We start from the raw sequence: 21,986 nt of genomic DNA on the forward strand, positions 1-21,986 counted from the left end.
CGCAAGTGTTATCAGCACAAAGCAACTTTCGCCAAGCAAGAGCAAGGGATTTCAGGAATCCCAGTGAACAATTTGGGGGCTCTTAGTGAATTAATTCTTCTCCCTTATCAAAACTGTTGCCATGCTAAACAATCTGCAAATAGTTAACATCTGGAAAAAAGTAGTAAGATGCAACTGAGCATTTCTCGCAGACTGACAGTTAAGACTGTGCACCATGTAGCAATGAACTGCATTTCATCATTTTTGCAGGCCCTTCTAAAGGGTGTAGCAATTATAGTATATGTCATCATTTTGGCATTCCGAGGCTGTTTTCTCTTTAAAAGATCTGAGTTTTCAAAACAATCTAATTGCCTGGCACTGCCTAATCTGACCCCAACTATTAATGAACATATTTAGCAATTACTGTACCACTTCAAAGGGAATGTATGAATGTGTGAACATACCTGTATTTATTGAACTGCATCTGTTATAATAATTAAAGAAAAATGAAGTAATGCATACAACTATTATATAATTTATGCATAACAAACTCTTTGGAGAGTGATTATCCACCACATTATACAGGCATCATAACTCCCACTTCCTTTGAGGATCAATTTCCACAATGCTCTATCTGGATCACATCTAGTACACAGAGTAGATACCATTAACAGGATAAATTATTATTAGTTGTGCCTTTTGCATGTTGCTCTAACTTCCCTGTTTAAAATTCCTCTATCCCACACAAAAGTATACACACATACAATGTAACATTTCATGCATCTGGTTAAGTGGATGCATTTATAGCAGAGTTCCTCAAAGTGGTCAGTATCGACCCCCAAGGGTTAATGGGACTATCCAAGGGGTTGATAAATGGCTGGGGGTCAAAAGGGATCAGTAAATGTCTGGAGGTCAATAGGTAGTCAACAAATGAGGGAAGGTCAATTGGGGTCAATTAATCTTTTGGGGTCTCTGTAGAGCTCCATGCCAGTCCCTAGTCCTGAAGGTGAGGTGGCTAGTGGCAAGACAGTGTTGCCCAGGGTTGGATGGTCAGCCGCCAGTGAGATCAGTCTTGAATTGTCTCCATCAGCTGTGTGTTGTTACTGCCTCGTTTACCAGCATGTTGTGCTGTGTCTATGACCTTCCACCCTTCCCCTTGTCTCTCTCATCTCACCTGTCCCGGGAAGGATATACGTACGTGTAGTTTTCCTGTTCACCTCCCATACTGAGCATACTCCCTCACCTCACCAATCTCCAACTAAAGATCAGTGCCCTGTTGACGCTCATCAGATGCATCCTTCCTATTAATGATATCAACATTCAGTAAAAAAAAAGGTATGTTAAATTTTATATTTTAAATATTTTAAATATTACCTATTTTTATGAAATCATTATCTATTATTGTGGTTGTTATTCATAGTACTGTTAAAGTAGTGTTTATTAAATTATTTTAATATAATAAATAAATGTTTGGGGTCGATGAACAATCTGAAATTTCATGAAAGAGTCAATGAGCTGAAGAGTTTGGGGGCCCCTGAGTTAGAGCCACACAACTTCTCTTTGGTGCAACAGACTAAAGCCACTGTAGCACTGACATTGTAATGCACTATTGCATTTTGCAATAAGAATGTGTTGCACTAAGCCATGTTTTGCTTAACCATGGTTTACTGAATAAACTATAACTTAGGAGCTTTATAGTAAAGCTATAATAAACAGTTTCCTCTTCTCAAAGCAAATCACAGTATGGCTTTATGTTGCAATCAGGCCATTGCAAAGGCCAGTGTGACCAAAGGTGTACATCAACAAGGTTTAATTACACATGCTTATAGAGCAGCATTTAATAGAAGTAGACATAAAGGATGCTTAAGGGAATACTGATGGAAGAAGCCCTGATTTAAGGCTTCATAGGCTGTCCACGTGCCTAAACCATGTGGAGTTTGTGTGAATCCAGCTAGCCCACTGAAAAATCAGGGTAGCCTTGGAGCAGGCTGAAATGGCCTAGATCTATTTGGAAGAGAGAGGTGGACATTTGGTTATAGATTCTGTATTAGCATTTTGCAATCAGTATTATGGTATGATTAAGAGGATTCAGCCAATATAAACCAAGAAGTTCACCATGCCAGTTTGCCATACTGCCCTTTTCCTTTGGGTTTGGATTTGCTGCCTTCTGTGAAACAGGATAACCAAAATATCTGTTATGATACAACATAACATAGTTTATTGAAAAAAGAACTAAAATCAATCTAACTCATGGGTCTCTTTAATCATAAAAATATTTGAAGGTTGCTTAACGAAGTTATTAAGCAATGTTGCATCAAGCCCAACATAGAAACTACACCGGAATATTACATTTTAATCCCTCTTGGGTTTGTTTGTTCTTTTAATCATCAGGTTTTAGCACGCACAATATAGCAGATGCAGTAAAACATTAAGGCATACTCCAGCCATACAAAATGAACGTTCTAGTTTGATTCTTACTTTAAAAGGAAACAGTTACATCCAGGGCCCCTTTAAATGAAAGGATCGAGCAGGGTTTCTAAGCTTCAGCAGCTTTAAGATGTGTGAACTTCAACTCCCAGAATTCCCCAGCCAGCATGTTAGAGTGACTGAATAACAAATACTGATAGAATTTCACGTACGGTAGAACCTACAAAAGTTTGCACCCTCATGTAAAGAAAGCACTGCTGTTGGGGAGATGAACAAATATATGCATTCAGTACAAACTACAATGGTGAAAAATGGTGACTTCATGACATCCCAATACAACTTCAGTTTTTCATACTCAAGTTCTGATGACATATTGAAGTACACAAGTCACAAAATTTGTGTTGTGCTCTCACAATGCATGTTTTGTCCCTTGCCTCCCCTTGCCACTCCCTACAGCAGTGTTGTCCAAACTTGGCCACTTTAAGATGAGTGGACTTCAACTCCCAGAATTCCCCAGCCAGCCATGCTGGCTGGGGAATTCTGGGAGTTGAAGTCCACTCATCTTAAAGTGGCCAAGTTTGGACAACACTGCCCTACAGCAAGATAATGCAGTCTGCTCCCATGCTGCCCAATGCTAGAATTTTATTTTACTGCAAAATGTTTGGGATTTTTAAAAATAGGATGTGGTATACTTCATTAAGCAAAGCTTCATTAAGCCACCTGAATGGGCTGATAACCTCTACTGATTCTCAATGCATCAGAATCAGGACTGATTTAGTCCTACCAGACACTGGTACTTTATAGCAGCATTTCGCAACCTTGGCCACTTTAAGACCTGTGGACTTCAACTCCCAGAATTCTCCAGCCAGCAAGTCCACAGGTCTTAAAGTGGCCAAGGTGGAGAAATGCTGCTTTATAGGAAGAAGAAGAAAACACCCCTTTTCTTGCTTTACAAAAACATTCCTGCACATCAAAGAAACATAAATCCCCTACAGTTTAAAGTGCATTTATTTTAATTCCAGGAACCCGCATGAGTAATAGGCAAAAGCCAGATAATCTCGGGAACAGTTTGCATAATCTTATTGTAAACCATACACTGAGAGTAACAGTAACAACAGAGCAATAATTCTTTGGGGAGATGTTGCAAAGGTAAATGCACTATAGGCTAAAGATGTTGGATAAAACAATATTTAAACCAGACTACCCCAAACAATGCATGAGATTGCTGCTCCAGAATCTCAGAGGAAAAGCTAGGCCCCAGTGCCAATAACACTGATTAAAAGATAACTGATTTGTTTTTCTGGGTGTCATATGTAAGACACAGGAGTCTTTGATTTTTTTCACCTACGTGGTACCTATCAAATATAAGGAGTAAATGCAAGTAATGCCTCCACCTCCATAACTTTAGTTTAAATAGAAATATTTTAATAAATGATACAGGAAAAAAATAATCCTTGAAATGAGGTCTTTTGTTATCTGTATTTATTTATCCACATAGTTGCCATCGTTTGCTAAACACGTATGCTAACAATGGACAAACTTCTGAAAGAACTCCACATTTTGTCTCTTCAACCAGGCAGCCCTTTCCACCTCTTCGTTCAAGTCAAACAGATGCCCACAAAGATATTCCTTCAATTTTAGGAAAAGGGGGAAGTCACATGGCACCAGGTATGAAGCATGTTGTTGGTAGAATAAGACAGTGAGATCCAACTTCACCCATCCTCTTGGGTGGTTTGTGAAGTGTGAAGCTTAGTGTTGTCATGCTGCAGCAACATTTCCTTCTTGTGCTTCCAAAGCCTACTTAATTGTTCTTTCAAAACGCTGAATGTTGCAATGTAGCACTGAGCTAATAGAAATGCCAGATTCAAGGAAATCTATGTGGGTAACATCTGCATACCCATTTCCAACTGTAATCATGAGTTTTCCTGCCAAGTCTGGGTTTTGGATATTTTTTTTGCAGGTGAAACTTTGTGATGATATTCCATATGCTGACACTTCATTTTGGAGTTATAATGATGAGCTATGTTTTGTTGGTTGTCATGATGCTGTGAAGAAATGCCTCACCTTCCTGCTTGTAACAACTGCTGGCAAGTTTCAACTCCTAAAGCTTTCATCTCCGCCATCAGTATGTGAGGAACCCATCTTTCACAAACCTTCCAATATTGAAGAACATCAATAACGTGACCCACATGTTTCTGCGAAATGTCAAGCTTGACAGCAATTTCCCCTTCAGTGATCTCCAACTATCTTTAATCAGTTCATCAACCTTTCTCATGTGAAACTCATCAGTTGCTGTCAGAGGTCATCCACTTTGTTCTGGATCATACAAATCCACCCTTCCCAGTTTACCATCTAAACATTTTTGGCCCAACGATGTACAGTAGTCCTATCAACACAATCATCATCATAAGCAACCTGCATTTGGAGGTGAATTTCAATTGGAGGGATTCCTTCAGCAATCAAAAATTCAATTACGGCGTATTGCTTAAAACACATTGACAGTACTCACTGCAGGCTTCCATTTCACAAACAATAACAACACAACCTTTTCTCACAGTGACTTCCCATCAACTGAAGTAAAAGAAGAGATGCTAAAGAACATGTCAGAGCTTCTAGAGCATCAGTAGTGTTATTTGTTGGTGACTCGACATTGGAGGCATTACTTTTCATTCAACCCTCAGTAGATTTAGATCTATGTAGAAAGACTTTTCCCCATGTGCCCTAAAATGATGAAGGTATAGGACCTGAATAATAACTACACAAAAATAAAAAGGAAGCTCAAATCTTTGTTCATTATGAACAAAACCAATAGCAGTCAAGAAAAAGCTTCTAATGAGTTTGATTAGTTTTTTACATTGTCCTGATTTACACAGGATACAATACCCTACTGTTGGATTGTTTTTGGCTAAGGATGATAAGGAAATCACTTATAATGGCACATATTATGCAAATAGTTAATGTTACCTTGGCCATCCCTTTATTCTAAGTGCTAATACTGTAATTGCCATTCAGACTTTGGCTGGCTTCAAATATTGCATTAAAATAGTTTTAACAATGGTTTCTTGAATAAGCTACAACGCCTGAGTTCACATGTAATGTGAATAATGTAGTATTTATTTAACAGCATTGTTAGGCTGACCCACTCCAAACAGACTTTGGGCAGCAAACAACAGAACAATACAGTACAATTAAAATGAGCAAGTATTACAATAAACGTTCTACCAAGAACAGACTTCATAGCATCCCTATTCAGGTTGGTCAAATGACACAATGAAATGAAAGTTTTAACTTGCTTATGAAAAGTAGAAGGTAGATCTGCACATACCTATGGGGGGGGGGGAGAGTTCCATAAGTGGAAGCTATGTACTTCAGAAGGAGTGGGTGGGACTTGCAGCAGGCCCCTCAGGATGATCAAACCAGGCAGGTAGATTATATTTTGGCAAGGTGTAGCCATGGGTAAACTAGTCCTGTGTTGTGCAGGGCTTCAAAAATGTGAATCAAGAGATCAGTCAGCTATTTTTATGATGATGGAAGAGGAGACCCTACGTTTAAACATGCACCCCCATCTTAATTCTGCAGCTTTGCCAAAACTGATCAGTGGCTGAATTCACCCTTGTCTTAAACCATAATGGTTTGTAAACTATGGCTTGGCATTGTGTGAACCAGTCCACTATTTTATTGTCTGTTCAATAAATGTCTAAAATAAACCATGACAGCTTGATATATGAACCTAGCTTTTCTGACTGAGAAATATGTATGTTACAAAGGAAAATTTAATGAACTAAGTTTCAATAATAACATTAATTTAATTTTAGAGGATTGAGAATATTGTACTCAGTGGCCATTTTTTCATGGCATAAAGCTCTCGCGGCCATTAAGAAATAAGTTCTTGGTCCTTGCATTACAACTCATAAGTGTCCTCTTCAATACAGTCTTCTTTTCAGTGACAACATACACAGAAGAGACTGATTTGGTTCACTATCATGCTGAGACATGATTTTCTTCATGTTAGTTTGTTCTACCAGTCACACTTGGTTTAGTGTTCCAGAAAGACATAAGCCTTCATTTAAAATACATAATGATTGGCCTGCAATACGATCCTAAATCCAAAATAAACTTCTTTCTCAATAGCGAGGCCTCAAAAGACCCCTACCTCTGAAACAGAGACTTTTACTGCTAGGCGATGCCACATCATCTTGCCAAAGATACTTAAAAAGTGAATCATATATCACTTTTTTGATAACATCTATTTTATAACATGCTTATAGACCAATGTACATGGTTTATGGCAGAGGAAAATGTATTTTTCAGTAAATGCCGTGCCCAGCCTCTGATTGCAGAAGCTCAGAATTCCCTCTCTCCCCATCTGCCCATGTATACAAACTTTCAGATGAGTTTCCCAAGCTGCTGCATTGGAAGATAACACTTATCTAAGGTAGCACAAAGCTGCTTCCAACCTACAGACAGGAAGGCGTGTGTCTGGGAGTTTCTAGAGAAAGTCCAATGGTACAATCAAGAGAACTGCTTGATCTTTGCATTTTTAACTACCTGAAATTCAGGGTCCCATTTTAAGCCAATGTGCAGCAAAGGACTGACTTTATCACCGTCTGTTTACATTTATTTTTGTTATACCTTTTTAAAAAGGAAGACTAACGATAGAAGTAAAACAATTCACTTGTAGGCTGTGCCCCAACAGCAGAAGATCAGTGCCAAAGGGGCCTCTGGAATCATCTGGCTGGGAGCAGATTAGATGGACCTTGAGTCTGATTCTGAAGGACTCTCTTTATAGTCTCTATACCTAGCATCCTCTTTCAATGCTTGTTCTTGTTCCTGACATGCTTGAAGAGCTTACCTTCCACAGGCTTTAGCAGTTTCTTTGTTATATTCCAGAGCTTTTTAGAATGCAGTGATAAATGGGCAGGGCACAATATTTGAAGCAAGAGATATTTAAAATTTTAACAAGCTTCAGCTTTGTCTTGGGCTTAAAAATTCTACCCATTTTGAGTCATCCTACATGTCCAGACAAGAGATATTTAAAAAATGAGCTGCAAACACAGATCTCAGTGTAGATACATCAGTTGGAAGGTCCTTCATCCTAACTTTTTTAATGCTCCTCCCCCACCCCCTTTCATCAGATTGTTGGTGGAAACCAAACAGGCATATTCCTTGGCACAATCAACTCTGCTAGCTTGTTTCATATATCAGCTTTCTCTCCCCCTGGAATTCAGTCCTCTTTGCCCTTACATAAAGTGCTTACACTTACATATTAAGTCTTACAGATTATATTTTAACTTTGACCCAGTAGTGCTGGGTTGCTGAAGTTGAGCTGCCAACAGTGAAGTCATAAAACACTATTTTAATTCCAAGAGATCTCTCCCATGGTCAGTGTAATTTAAAAATAATTGTAACATTCTGTTGTCCAAAGATTTTATTTTTCCAGAGGCCCTTGGTTAAGCCTCTGATATACTCCATCCCCTTGGGAGTTCTGATGTCACAATATTTGATAGAACAGTTGGAGTCTTCTCATCAGATTGCCCGTGGATTATTTTGCTTTCTACAAATCAGGCCTAGGAAATTGCAAATTACAAACTAACCATTTATAAAACGAGACGTAAGCTGCTCCAGACCATACGAGGAGTAGAAAAAAGTTCATGTGTGAATTGTAACTTTACAGGAAAAAATAATGTAGCAATGGTTCCGAATTTAACTTCTTGAAAATGGAACGGTTGTTGACTTTAAAAACATATTTCTAATTCTCACAGTGCAACAAAAATCAGCATTTTGAATTACGTCTTAAAAACAAGTGGGTGATCAGTGTGAATGCTACAACATTAGAATGCTATTACATGTATGTTTCACCTCAGTGAGCAGCTCGACAACCATGTTCTATAAAAATTGCTGCTTCTGAGCAAAAGATGTTTACAGTATTTCAGGATATAGGCATTCAGGGAGGATGTCTATGTGACAAAATATGCATTGTGATGTAAACTCCATCTCTTATGTACTTGCATGAAACGACACAAGTACCGGAGGGTAAAGTTTGCATTGTGATGTCATGACACACATTGTATCATTTTGGCATAATTGTGGTTAGAAGCAGACACCTATGCAAGGTAGGCTATATAACTTTGTTCACTTCCTACATCAAGCCTTATCTATACAGTACTGAACAATTCATATAGCAATGTCCAAAACTGGGCTAGTCCAAAACTGTACAGGTAGTCCTCAGCTTACGTCCATTCATTCAGTGACCTTTCAAAGTTATGGAAGCTCTGAATGAGTGGTACTTATAACCAGTCCTCAAAGGTCCAGCCATTGCAGCACCCTCACAGTCAAGAGATTGCAATCCAGGCACTTGGATATGCAGCTCATGATTATGACATCACAGGGAGCTGTGGTCATGTGATTCCAATTTGTAACCTTCCCTGCCGGTTTTCCGTCAAAGTCAATGGGCAAGCCAGTAAGGAAGGTTGCAAGTTGCTCCAGTAAGTTGCTCCCACTTTTTCTCCTGCCCACAGTACTCCCTGTCCAACCTGCGGCCTGAGCTGGCCCTCCCCCAGCCTCTCCAGTCTCATGTGCAGCCTGTGCCAACCCTCCTAGGGCCTCCTCTGACACATGTGGCCTGCACCGGCCCTCCCCTGGCCCACCCCACTTGCTCACGGCCTGCATCAGCTCTCCCAGGGCCTCCCTTGGCCTTTCTTGACTCATGTGTGGCTTGCCAGGGCCTCCCCCAGCCTCCTCCACGCTCCTTACCTGGGATTTCCACCTCTTCCCACTGAACAACCCACATGTCTTGGGGTTATGACAGCAACCATGACTGCTGGGATTGGTGTTGTTAAGTGATGTGGTGACATGATGTTGTGCTTTAGGACTGCATCACTTAGTGATGGCAATCCTGGTCCCAGTTGCCATTGTAACTACCCGTACTATAGTTAGACTACCTGTAGCTGAATTTTCACTCCCAGTCACAAAACAACTATATACAGTACAGATTGCAATCTGGATTTCCAACCATACTAGTTGGAGATTATAGTACTTTTATCTAATCCATCAAGAGGGCATGAGGTTGGGAAACGTTGGCTTAGAATATTCCGAAGCCTTGATAAAGTTAAATGAAACCAAAATAACGCTTCCCAACTAGTCATAAAGAAAACATAACTAGCAAGATGTACATGATGATCCCTAATCTCTTATCCCAATTCATGTTGATTTTCCCAATCTTCCATTCATAGAAAAACATTTTCTATTAATTCTAAAAAAAGGGAAAAAGCAAAAATCAAAGAGTAATCCAATATGAAGTATAAGTCATGGTAGTTATGTAATGTTCATGCTGTTGTGCAAATATTTTAATATTTTAATAATATCTGCTCATGATGTAATCTTATCCAATGTCTTTAGTTGCTGAAGGGACACCAGCAAATATCCTATGTGAACCCTTTTTTCTTTGTTTGGTTATATGGAACATTAGGAACACACATTCATGACTCACTGTTCTGTAAACAGTACTACTTGTAGATTCTAGTTCTTGGAAAGACTTGTATCAGAAAGAGAGGCAATGCCTACAGTGAAGACTGCTTGTTGCCTGCATAATACTTACACAAAAGCCAAAAAGCATAGGGCCTGGATGTCTGAGAGACCGCTGGTCTCCAATTGTTGCTGCCCACCCAACATGTTCCAGCAGAGCGGGTGCATTCCAGGTCCCCTCCATTAAACATTGCCATCTTGTGGGACCTAGGAAGCGTTGGGCTCCCACCCTCTGGAAAAGCATTTTCCCAGGAATAAGGATGGCACCCTCTCTCCTAGGGTTCTGGAAAGACTTGAAAACCTGGCTATGGTCCCAGGCCTGGGGTTGATGTTTATGATTTATTTAAGGCCCCTGTTTTGTTTTGTTGATTGTGTTGTTTATTGGAACATTTTAGTCTGGGCTGTCTGTCTGATTTAATGCGTTTAGTTGTTTTTATGGTTTTTTCTAGTTTTGAACGTCGCCCAAAGTCCACTGGAGTTGGGCAGCCAATAAATAAATAAATATTAATAAATTAATCTATTTATGAAAAGGCTGTTAAAGGAAACTAAATCCCATCTTGCTTAGCTGAGCATCACTGTGAGAAGAACTAATACTAGAAGAAACATTCTCATTAGGTTCGAATATTAATAAACTATAACCCAGCTTTCAGTGTTATACTTTTTAGACTGAGTAACAAGTGGTTTATTACACTAGTGTTATATTCTTGACATTTATTAAGGACACTCTATATTCTCTATTCCTAGCACTAATGACCTATCAACTTGAGATATTCTTGAAAATAAACATTTTCTCAATTCATTTTGATCTGTTTTTTCCCTGGGATTTGCAAAAGAAACTGGCTGGACACCTATACCAGGACAGCAAAGTTCAGGAAGTACAATCTTGCTTCTCCATATCATGAGCACAGGAAGTGTGGGCGGGGAAGAGCAAGGCATTGCTGTGAAGTGATTCAACTCCTATTTTGCAGAAGTTTTCAAAATGTGATGCTGAAGAATAACTCTGGAAATTGTTTTGTGCATTTCCAAGATTCCATTTCATTTATGTCAGCCTTTCCCATATAAAATATAGGTTCTACTGTTGAAAACTACCTTAAGACCATCTTAAGGAAAATCAGCATATAATTTTCTTTATAATGGCACACACACAAACATATAGGGTAAAAAATACATTTTGGATAGGAAACTGGCATATTTTGCAGGGAAAAAAACAGAAGAACCAGATATTAGGTTCCTTCCCAGTCAGATACAACCATGTTCACTTCTGCCCAGAAGTTGAAAGTACATACCCTTTTACATCTTAGATTTTATCAAATCTTTCCAATCTCTCATTTCCACTTTACAGTATGTCTGTCAACTAAGAAGAATAAAATTCACCCAAATGTCACATTTATTTCACCCAAGACTGAGGAAATGTTCTGCTCAGAAATAAAGCCACGTCACAGGTTGAATTCCCCCCCTCCTTAAAGTCCTTGATTAAAGCGGGAATTCTTAAGCACACGTAGTTACTAGGTCTTCCTAAAGTCAGTGAGCCTTGCTGCATTTCAAATTAAAGCACTAGCACTTGCATTGCTAGTCTTTGGAGGCTTCTCTAAAAGCACCAAGAATTCTTTTAAGGAGAGGGCAATAATGATTGTTAGCTTCAGGTAACCAGAGCAAAAAGCACAGCTAATACCAGCCTTATGAGAGGGTCTCCCATCAAACCTGGTGGTCACATGGAAAATTGCTTCCTTATCTTCTGATGACATAGACCTGATCACCGAGTAGCCAGTACTGAGTCCTGGATCAAGACTGGAACAAAAGGTCTTGAAGAAGGCACTAATAAAATCTTCCTTACGCTCTCTAAAGTAAATATCTGTGGAATGTTCAAACAACCTTATCACACCAAGCAAATATGCAGCCTTCTCTGTTGCAGGGTGTAGAGACCATATATGCATGAATTCTCACTACTGAGAATGTCCTTACATGCTTTAATGGTTTTGCTGACCACCAAAGATTAGAAATGCTTCAGAAGGCTGGTGAGATTCCCTCAAATAACTTCTTCTTGACAATGTCTGGTTGTAGTAAACAGTAACTTGCCTTTTCCTCAAAAAGGACTTGAACAGTCACATACGGTCCTTTAGAAAAGGGATTATTCCACCTCATCAGTGTACTATGGTTATATTTGCAACTGAATTGCCCATCAACCAACAAACAGAAGGAGCAAGGCTTCAACAAACATCAGCATGCACAGGTGCTCTTGAACTGAGTCAAAGAGCTGAATTCTATAAGCTTGTCATGAGTCCAAACCATGTAGTTTATAATGATACCTTAATGTAGTAAGCATAGTTCATAGACAGGGAATAGGCAACCTGGTGCTTTACAGAGTTCCCAGCCATTGCCTATTCTGGCTAAGCTTTTAGAGCTCTGTTTCTAAACTTCTAGCAGGCACCAAATGTCTATCCCTGCTACATACTTTCTCTTGTTGGGCAATTGTGTAAATAATGTTACTCATCTTTTGGGGGGAACACCTCAAATGGGTGAGAGCAATTGTAGGGTGGAACAAAAATACTTTTGAGAGCTTAGGAGGATAAAACTGGGTGCTGTGTGGAAATACTCTCGGTCTGCAAAATAAAAGATCAGATAAGACAAAAGATATGCAAGAAACATAAGAGGCATTTTAAGTCTTGATTCAGAAAAGAATCTGATTCAGTTTGGATCCTGAGTTCAAGACCAAAGAAAGATTTGGAAATCTAAGTTTTATGTTACTTAGTGGTTAAAATATGAAACTATTTGCAGCTCTACATTTATTTATTTATTTTACTTTTCAGCAGAAAGGGATGGATTCTGCAGGAATACTGTATTTTTTCTGAGATGAAACTTGCTTAATTTCAGAGAAGCGTCTGTCTAAGAGGTTTTGACTTGTGATGAGAATTGTAGTCTAGCACTACAGAGGCTAGCTCTAACAATCTTTTCTGCACTAAATAATTCATTTTCAAAGATTATGAAATATATATAAAATTCCCCTCTCACCCCTATGGGTGGTATGTGTCTTCTTCAATCTCAGGTCCTCTACCAGTGGCCTGGGAGTTTGAGGGTTCTGCACCTCAACAGTATCTTAGCTGTTCCTAGCACCGCACTCTTCTGGATAGAGAGCTCTGATGTTGTTCCTGGGATCTGTTGGAGCCACTTAGGAGTCACAGTCCTGAGTACTCCTACCACCACTGGGACCACTTTGGCCTTTACTTTCCACATCCTCTCTAGTTCTTTCTTCAGGCCCTGGTACTTCTCCAGCTTCTCATACTCCTTCCTGATGTTGCTGTCACTTGGCACTGATATATCTATCACAACTGCTATCTTCTGGTCCTTGTCTACTACCACAATGTCTAGTTGATTGGCCAGTACCTGCCTGTCCGTCTGAATATGGAAGTCCCACAGGGGGACTTGTTATTCTCCACAATCTTGTGTGGAATCTCCCATCTGGACTTGGGAGGGTCTAGCCCACACACTGTGCAGATGTTCCTGTACACAATGCCAGCTATTTGGTTGTGCCGTTCAGTGTATGCTGTTCCTGCCTGTATCTTACACCCTGCCACTATGTGTTGGACTGTCTCTGAGGCTTCCTTGCACAATCTGCACCTTGGGTCCTGTCTAGTATGGTAGATCCTTGCTTCTATGGACCTGGTGCTTAGTGCCTGTTCTTGTGTTGCTATGATCAGTGCCTCAGTGCTGTCTTTTAGTCCAGCCCCTTCTAGCCACTGGTATGATTTCCCAATGTCAGCCACCTCAGCTATCTGTGGATGGTACATCCCATGCAGGGGCTTGTCTTGCCATGGTACTTCCTCCACTTGAACTTCCTCCCAGGCCTGCTGCTGCCTGAGGCATTCTCTCAGTATTCCTGGATACTCTGGGTTTCGTCCAGGACAGTGGCTTTGACACTCACCAGACCCCACCTGCCCTCTTTCCAGCTGGTGTACGGTCTCTGGGTGTTGGACTTGGGGCATATATTTCTATATATATTTCTTCCTTGAAATCCTAGAAGGGTGGGTCCCCTATGAGCCACACAAGACTGCTCAGCCAAACTACTGAATGACAGTAATGCCAATTCTCCCTGATTTTCAGTAGAAAATAGGAGTCTTAAGCCTCTCACAGGCTTCAGGAACCCATTAAATATTTAAAAAACAACCCCAATCAGTGGCAAGTTCTCACCCTATGCAGCCTTTTGCAGGTAATAATATAAGAAAAGCCTAATGTTTCCCACCTCTACTACAGAGGGAGTGAGGGGGAGGGTGCAGTAGGAATATATGGCAATATGACAGTGACAGGGCTCACATATGATAATGTGACTTGGTTTGAGTTTAGGGTCTTATGTGCCAAGTGTGGGTTAGGACAAACTATGGCTTAATATAGCTATGAACTCAGATATTCCTTTAATCAAGTAGCTATGAACTCAGTCACTCCTTTACTCAAGTAAATTCCTGGTTTATGCTTGCCTATCTTCACTAGATCCAAATGCACACATGTTTTCTTTCTCTTACAATCACAGAAGCATAGCTCAAGGGCTAATTCCACTCTGATGCCCTTTGCTATTTTTTAAAATCTTGCTTATATAATGCACATCATGTGGATCAACCCGCAAAGTTTTCAGCAAGAGCTGCCAAAAATTCTGTCAGCTGCTCATCAATTTTAAACATCCAGGACATTTCCTCACATGTATGTATTCATAAATAACATACTCCTGATTGGGAAAAAAAACTACATTCAAGAGATAGACTTAAGCAAATGGTACCTATGGAAATACAAAGAGAACAGGCGACAGTTTTACCATCTGTGCTTCATCTTAATTATGAATTTTCTTCCATGGGCAGCCGCTAAAATTGAATATACGTTTCCATTTATTGTGGCATCTCAAAAACATTCAGGTGAATATCCAATAACCAGTAAGTCATGTTGCTCATTGGGAAATTACATATGCCTCCCACATATGCAACTTAAAAAAATAACAAAATGAAGCTATTTCATTAGGGATGCTCACTTTACAGGTTCCTATTGTTAGTTACTATAAGCTTGATTCCTGCCAATGCCTCTCCCTATTCAAATTTATATTCGTGCTTCATCTCTCATTAAAGACAGTGTGGTGTAAGTTGTTGGACTAGGAGTGAGGAGACACAGGTTCTAATTCTCCCTTAGGCATAGAAACCAGCCAGGTGATCTTCTCAAATTCAGTCCAATGTTTAATATGGCATTCCAAGCTAATGCCTTTAAATATTATGAACTACATCTCCAATCGCCCCCAGCGAGCCATTAACCCAGCTCCCTGGGAATGACAGAAGTTGTAGTCCACCTTGACTATGGGATGTACATACAAACTCCCCTACTATTTTAAGCAGTACTGCAGCAGTTAGGCCGTGCATGAATGGAGATTGCTGCATTACTGGTACATCATGTAAACCATTCCTATTTGCAGAGGTTAATTCCCTCTCCTTTTCCCCAGGTTTCAATAGCTTAACCAAGATGAATAAGAAGCAATTCTGGAGAAGAAAACTCCCTAGAACTGGCTTTTCCTAGATATTAGATAGCCGAGGCTATTCTGGCAAGGTTCTATCCTATGCCTGCTTAGCACGTGCACTCAGTCCTGACAGGTGGAGGAGATGGGAAACAGGTAGAGATCCTTCTCAGTTCTGAGAAAAACCCCACATCATACCTGAGGCCCTCCATTCCCATCAAAGACAACAGGAACTCACCTGTCTTCTTTGTTTCAGGTTAATTGAGCAATAAAAAATTATAATGATGATGAAGATGACATAAAGATCAATGGAACTTGCATATCACAGTTCTAATGCTACATGCTTTCTGGTGAATAAAGTAGGTCACACCTGGCATTTCAGGATAAACAGTCTTTCTCCAGGACATGTAGATACAGGTGATACCTACTACAGTATAATGGGTGGTACCACAATATTAGAATCAGTAAACAAAATTGCTTGCTCAAGGCAATAAAAAGAGCTAGATAGTTGTTATCACCTAGACTAAGATAGGTTAACCTCCATAACTCCTGACCTCATAATCTTATTAACTAGACTACTGCAACATGTTCCACTGGGTCTAACTTAGAAGATGGTCCAGAAGCTACAAATGGCGCAGTCCGCTAGATTGGTAAATGGGGCTGCTAAGTGAGGCTACATTACACTGATCCTTAAAACACTGTACTGGCTACCTATGAGGTAGTGGGGCCAATTCAGGGGACTGACACTGTCCTATACCATTGAGGGCTTTACAGGCTAAACATTTCAATGATCATTTCTCCTAATACCATGGATTAAATCAGCTGGCCAGGCCTTGCCCACAGTTATATCTATGAGCTTGGCCTATAATGCTAGGAAAGGGCTTTCTTGGTAATTGCCCCTGTTTAATGGCACTCTCTTCCTGAACCATAAGTATGGCTGGTCCATATACTATATAGCTTCAGGAGAAAGCCCAAAACAGGGTTCTTCACCCAGCATTTGCTGAATAAAATAACTCCTGGGCCACAATGTCACCAAGATATTATGGATTTTAAATGAGTGTTTCCAAAGAACCATTTGATATTCTTATTGTGTTTTCCTCTGTATGTGTATTCCTGGTTTTGTGCACTTCTCTGGGCTCCTTCTGGTAGGAAAAACATATGAAATCAATAATAGGTTAACCCAGTAGCCACTATGCAGCCTCAAAGAGGCTATGCCACAATATATTTAAAGTCCTGTAAGACATTATTTGTGCCATGATGAATAATGCTCTCCTCTGTACTTTTCAGGAATCATGAATTCAAGATGCTTCTGGTGTTTGCCAAGGTCCCCTTCCCCACCCCCCCTTATGACAAAGGAAGTTAGCATGCTGAGAAACTGCAGGCTTCAGAATCCTCCTGCCTTGGATTCCAATAGGCCCCACAGGTATACAAGGAACCAATTTCAAAATAAGACCTTTCCCTTGTGAGAAGGTTTTTCTTTCATGTCCTTTAATAATTCTCAAATTGAGGAATACGAGGGTGTGGTGAAAGGATACTTTGCTCTCTATATTTGTAACCCTCCCCTTATAGTAGAAGGATCGCATGTTGGCGTCAAGCATTCCAGATCATCCCATGACAAATGGGCAACTTGTCAGCAGGTTGGAAGTTAACCACATCAAAGAAAAAATAGAACATCCTGTGATCTCAAAACATAGCAGTAGCCATGGGAGATAGAGGGAAAAGTTCAGATCCAGTTGTTTTAGAGGGGAAACAATGCTGCCTGGAAGTGTAACCATGAAGAAGCTCCTCAAAAATCTAGCTACAGATCCTGCTAGTAACTTCCAAAATAAATGTTTTTTTTTCATAAAAATTCTTAACCAAGACACTTAATGTTCCTTATGTCTACCTCATCTTTCTCTCAAAGCAAAGAAAGACATATAAACATAAACTCTTGAGCTATAAATATGTACTGTACCCAGTTCCTTAAAAAACAGTGCAGATGGGACTGATGTATCTATTCACCAGCCTCATCCAGATATTAACTAACAAACCTCAACCTCTCCTTTTTGGTCATGGTAAGACCAGAAACTTTTGCTTCTGTTTTCAAACAACCCCACTTCAGCACTGTGTCTGAATCAAAGCTAACCATGTTTAGTCAATTAACGTCTAGCCAAACAAGCTAGCTTAAAAGACACAGTTTATTTACTTTTCATCAGGAATTCAAGGCACAATACACAGTAGTTCTCATCTAAATTTGCCTGCAACCATGAGCTAGAAGGAGCTGAGAAAAATCAGCCAGTGAGTTTCTATGGTTGTACGTGGACTCAAACCCGGATTTCCCCAGTTCTAGTTCCACAACTTAATGCCAACATTACACCGATTTATTAAACCTAAACCCACCCCTTATGGACTTTTTGCATAAAAAAGAAAAAAATTAACTTGTGATTTATGGTTTTGATGATTAGACAGGATAGACTATAGAAAGAAGAGAGTCATGATGTAATCTTAGAGAGAGAGGTTAAAATATAATTGTACTTATAACTGCTATGAAAAAATTAGAAGCCATTTCTTTATATCTTTTTTTTTTACTTTTCTTCTTTTTTTCCTCTTTACCTTCCTCTTACTTTTTCTTTTTGTGCTTTTAGCTTTTTTTTATTTCTCCCTTTCTCTTTCTCCTTTCTTGTTCTACTTTAGTTTGTATTAGTTCTTACTGTTGTTAAAACTCTCAATAAAAATTACACACACATACACACTAAACCTGTGATTAATTGAAAATGAAAGCAAATGTTTTTGATCCCTTCCCTGGAGGCACTGGAGGAAGAGAAGATGACTGGAAGTTAATTTATATAATGGTAAAACACAGCAATGTTTCTAAGAAAATAATGGAGCAAAACAGGACTAAATCCTCCTCCCACTGCCACACCATGGTGCTAAGCATAATATTTTTTTTAAAAAAAAATAAGAATATGGAGAAAACTGGCTGTAGAACCCCTTCATACAATTTGGCTCTCCAGATTTTGTTGATTCCCATGTTGTTTGTGAGCCTACTGAACTGCAGTCCCTCAAAACTGGTTAATCCCAGTAAGCAGACATCTAAATTTTTAAAACATCCACTAAAATTGTTCTGCTGGTTCTGCATATGTCAGGATATATACAGGACTACAGTTCAAGACTCTCTAGGAAAACATAGGAGAAAACATCAAAGGGGAAGAAAGGAATTGAACAGCAAATAGTAAGATGGGAAACAATTAGGGTTGCCTCCCCCCACCCCACAGACACAAACATACATTTACATTAGCTCCTACTAATGTAACCATTGCAAACTAAGGCTCCCCCTGCTGCCCCCCCCCCCATATTCCAATGTAATGCAATGCACTTACATGCCTGTTTCTTGGCATGTAAAACACGATGCCCAAGGTCAAGGCAATGGGAGAATTAAAGTGACAAAAATGAATCATGTTCAGATTTCTGCCAATGCAGCATGTGCACAACCCATGTTTTGTTTTCCGCTCCATACATTAAATGGCACGTTCTGGACAGGTTCTTACAGTCCAGTGCTAAGCATTTTTACTAAGGATTATGTCCTGGTGACTAATGCAGACATAGGTTAGCAGCCTTAGAAAACTTTTTAGAAACACACTAAAAAGCCCTTCAGGGATGTTTATGTGAAATTCCAAAATGAGAAATTGCAAAGCGAAAGAAAGAACCCCCCCCCCCCTTTGAAAGGACAGTTTTTGCTGCCCATTGCTAAAGGTTTGGAAACTAACAGCAAACAGTTTAAAGCAACCAGCATGAAATCTTTTTGTACCCCAGACCTTAGGAAAAGATCAAAGACTCATACACTGAGGGAGAAGACACCATATCACACTTGTGGCATATGACATAGATTTGCTTCCTTAGAGCCTACTTATAATGAGCATGAATACAACATTGGATAGGAATCTAACCTATTATTAGCATACGTCAGTTAGTCTGGGCACTTGGAAGAGATTTATTCTCTCTCACCTATCTCCCCTTGATTAAACAGAATAACTATAACAGTGTACATCTCCCATCACCAGATCTGAGGAATTATATATATCCTGTGTATGTATGCATACATTTCCATTACCTTCCTCAAGTAACACAATGATTCATATACGAGTGGGAACCATAGTATATATCACAGGACAGCAAATATCTTTAATAGACAGTACTTCACTGGGCATTGCAATGGTCTGACTCAATAGCTGGATTCATCAATCATCAATAATTATAATGTATAAAGTATAATTTGCTTGCTTCTGATTTGCTAGTCTGTGAACATAACAATTATGATATGTCAGTCATGGTTTATAACATGAGACAGTGTGAACCCAGTTAACTTCGCCTTTAAAAACAGGCTAAGTTAACAAGTGTAAACATCGCTAATATAAGGAAAGTATTAAAACAAGTCATCCTTCTGCAAAATAATTTTTCTATCCTGAGTTTATCTCGTTTTGAAAAAGCGCGCCTACCTTGTGAATCACATGCAATTCATACTTCAGCGCTAGAGTACACTAGAGTCTTTCCTAAACTGATGCCCTCCCGACCCAACCCATCGGAGAGCAGCAGTTCCTGGAGGAGGGGAGCCGGGGGAGGGCTGCGGGATTGCTATCCTGGCAGCGCCCAGGAGCGGGCAAGGGCAGAGAGGGGGGAGCTGCCCTTCAAATAATGGGCGATTTCACTTTCCCCCACCCGGCAGGAAAGATGACCCGCGCTCCCTTACCTAGGCAGGCACCAGTAACAAGGGCTGTAGCCGTCAGGGCTCCGGCCGAGGCGCCGTAAATCTTTTTGGCATTCGCCACCAAGAAAGGGGCATGCTCTTGAAGGCAACTGGCCACACCGATGTGATAGACCCCGAGGAATCCGCAGCCGGCGAAGGAGATATTCCAGGTGGAGCCCGGCGGGTACATCTCCTCGCCTCCCCGCCACCAGCTCCTCGCTCGCCCTGGAGGAGGCGGGTGTGGTGGGGGGAGACCGCGGCAGCGAACGGGAGAGCGCTGTGCCCAGCAGTGTGTCCACAGGCGCGGAGCTGCGCGGGCAGGGCAACGAGGAGGTCGGAACAGCTCCCAGACGGGCTACGGGCGAGCTGCCCTTCTCGGCCGCCGCCGGACTCCCAGTCACCTCGCCCTCCGCACCGGCTTTTTTCGCTGTTGCGCTGCCACCCGCCTTTCCCCGGCTCCCTTCGCTCTTCCTGCAACCGCTCGCGCCTAATCGGCGGCGGCTCGCATAGCAAACGTTATATGAGGTGAGTGCCTGCTCGCGGCGTGGAGGAGGAGCTCGGGGGTTGTCACAATCTCTCCCACGCAAGCAAACCAGCAGCTGCAGCCCCGGCGAATGGCTGCTGCGTAGATAACACCACCCCGCCCGGGGCGGAGTCCGGATGCTAAAAGCCTTCGGGAGGGGAGGGGAGGGCACCTCGGGGACTCGCCAGCGGGTGGGCATAACAACAGCGGCGGAGGAATTCTCAGAAAGCCGGGGACGTTCCGGAACGGCAGCCAATAGGGGCGTGCGTGCAGCACAGCTGTGCAACACACATCTGGAGGCGTGTGGCTCGGAGCTGTCGCTCTAGCAGCCGCACCTTGCGACTCAGATAAGTTTATTAGTGGAACCTTTTATCTCCTTCCCCTCCCCTTGGTTCTGTTTCCTATTTGAAAGGTTTCCACTGCGATGCCTTTGGCGCATTGTGACGTCTCTTGCAACGTAAGCAGTGGAAGATAAAGGGTCCGTGCAGCGGGAGGACTAGTGTTTTTGTGGGCGATTTGAAAGAGGCGGGGATTCTAAATGTGATGAGGCAAGGCAGACCTTGTTTTATGCTTCTCACGTTGAATTAAGTAGGGCATACTCTCCCCAGTACGTGCAGGCAATCTCTAGTTCCCCAAGCTGCCTTGAGCCATCGGCCTCCTGGATTTTTTTTCCTTTTATTTCTGTAAACGTGTGCTGTTATAAATTTTAATTGTATAGCTATTTATTGTTTTAATATGTTGTGAGCCGCCCAGAGTCCCCCATTGGGGGGAGATGGGCGGGGACAAGTTTAATAAATAAATTAAATAAACACTGCTGACATTTGATTTCTAGTAGCTCTAGCAAGTGTGGCCAATAACAGTGCAATATCTGTAGGTCAGCAATATCTGGAGAGCTGCAGCCAGAGGACCTCCTGGATGGACGAGAATTGGCCTTTGAGCAAAATCAAACCATAGTCCTGCTGTGAGGACGCCAACCCTAATCAATCAAACTGCATAGACCATGGTTGAATGTGCTCCTCAGGAAATAAACATGCATCGGTTAGCTCTGCAAAGCAGTACAAGATCTTCTAGCATACATCATATACTTGACATTGGTTAGAGGAGGTGGGGGAAGAGCTGTGTTAGTCTGTGGCTATAACACAGACTCAAAGTCTAAGTTGCATAGTCTTGAAGGTGCTACCAGACGTGATGTCTTCTTTGCTGACATATTTACTGTCGCTAGTGTCCATTTATGTCAGATAGAAAGACATGACTAACTGGATATTCTGGGAGGTCTTTCCAACATGGTAGTGGAAACAGGTAGGAGAAGACCAGCTCCTTTAAGACTA

General features: G+C 41.0%; 1 protein-coding gene across 2 annotated transcripts in view; it reads right to left on the reverse strand.

Annotated features, from left to right (window-relative positions):
* The window catches only part of PNPLA2 (patatin like domain 2, triacylglycerol lipase), a 60,401-nt gene extending 39,771 nt beyond the window's left edge, over positions 1 to 20,630 (reverse strand). For both annotated transcript variants that reach the window (XR_015797120.1, XM_088146076.1), the window contains exon 1: positions 20,139 to 20,630. Coding sequence is in view for 1 of the 2 variants with exons in the window: in XM_088146076.1 (XP_088002202.1) it covers positions 20,139 to 20,325 (187 nt within the window). In the remaining variant the exon portion in view is untranslated. The remainder of the gene's footprint in view (positions 1 to 20,138) is intronic.
* Positions 20,631 to 21,986: the final 1,356 nt, after the last annotated feature.

The sequence above is a fragment of the Python bivittatus genome, unplaced genomic scaffold (genome assembly GCF_059951505.1).
Source record: "Python bivittatus isolate LINGU-HERP-01145 unplaced genomic scaffold, Pbiv_v1 ctg000480_np1212, whole genome shotgun sequence".
Lineage (NCBI taxonomy): Eukaryota > Metazoa > Chordata > Lepidosauria > Squamata > Pythonidae > Python > Python bivittatus.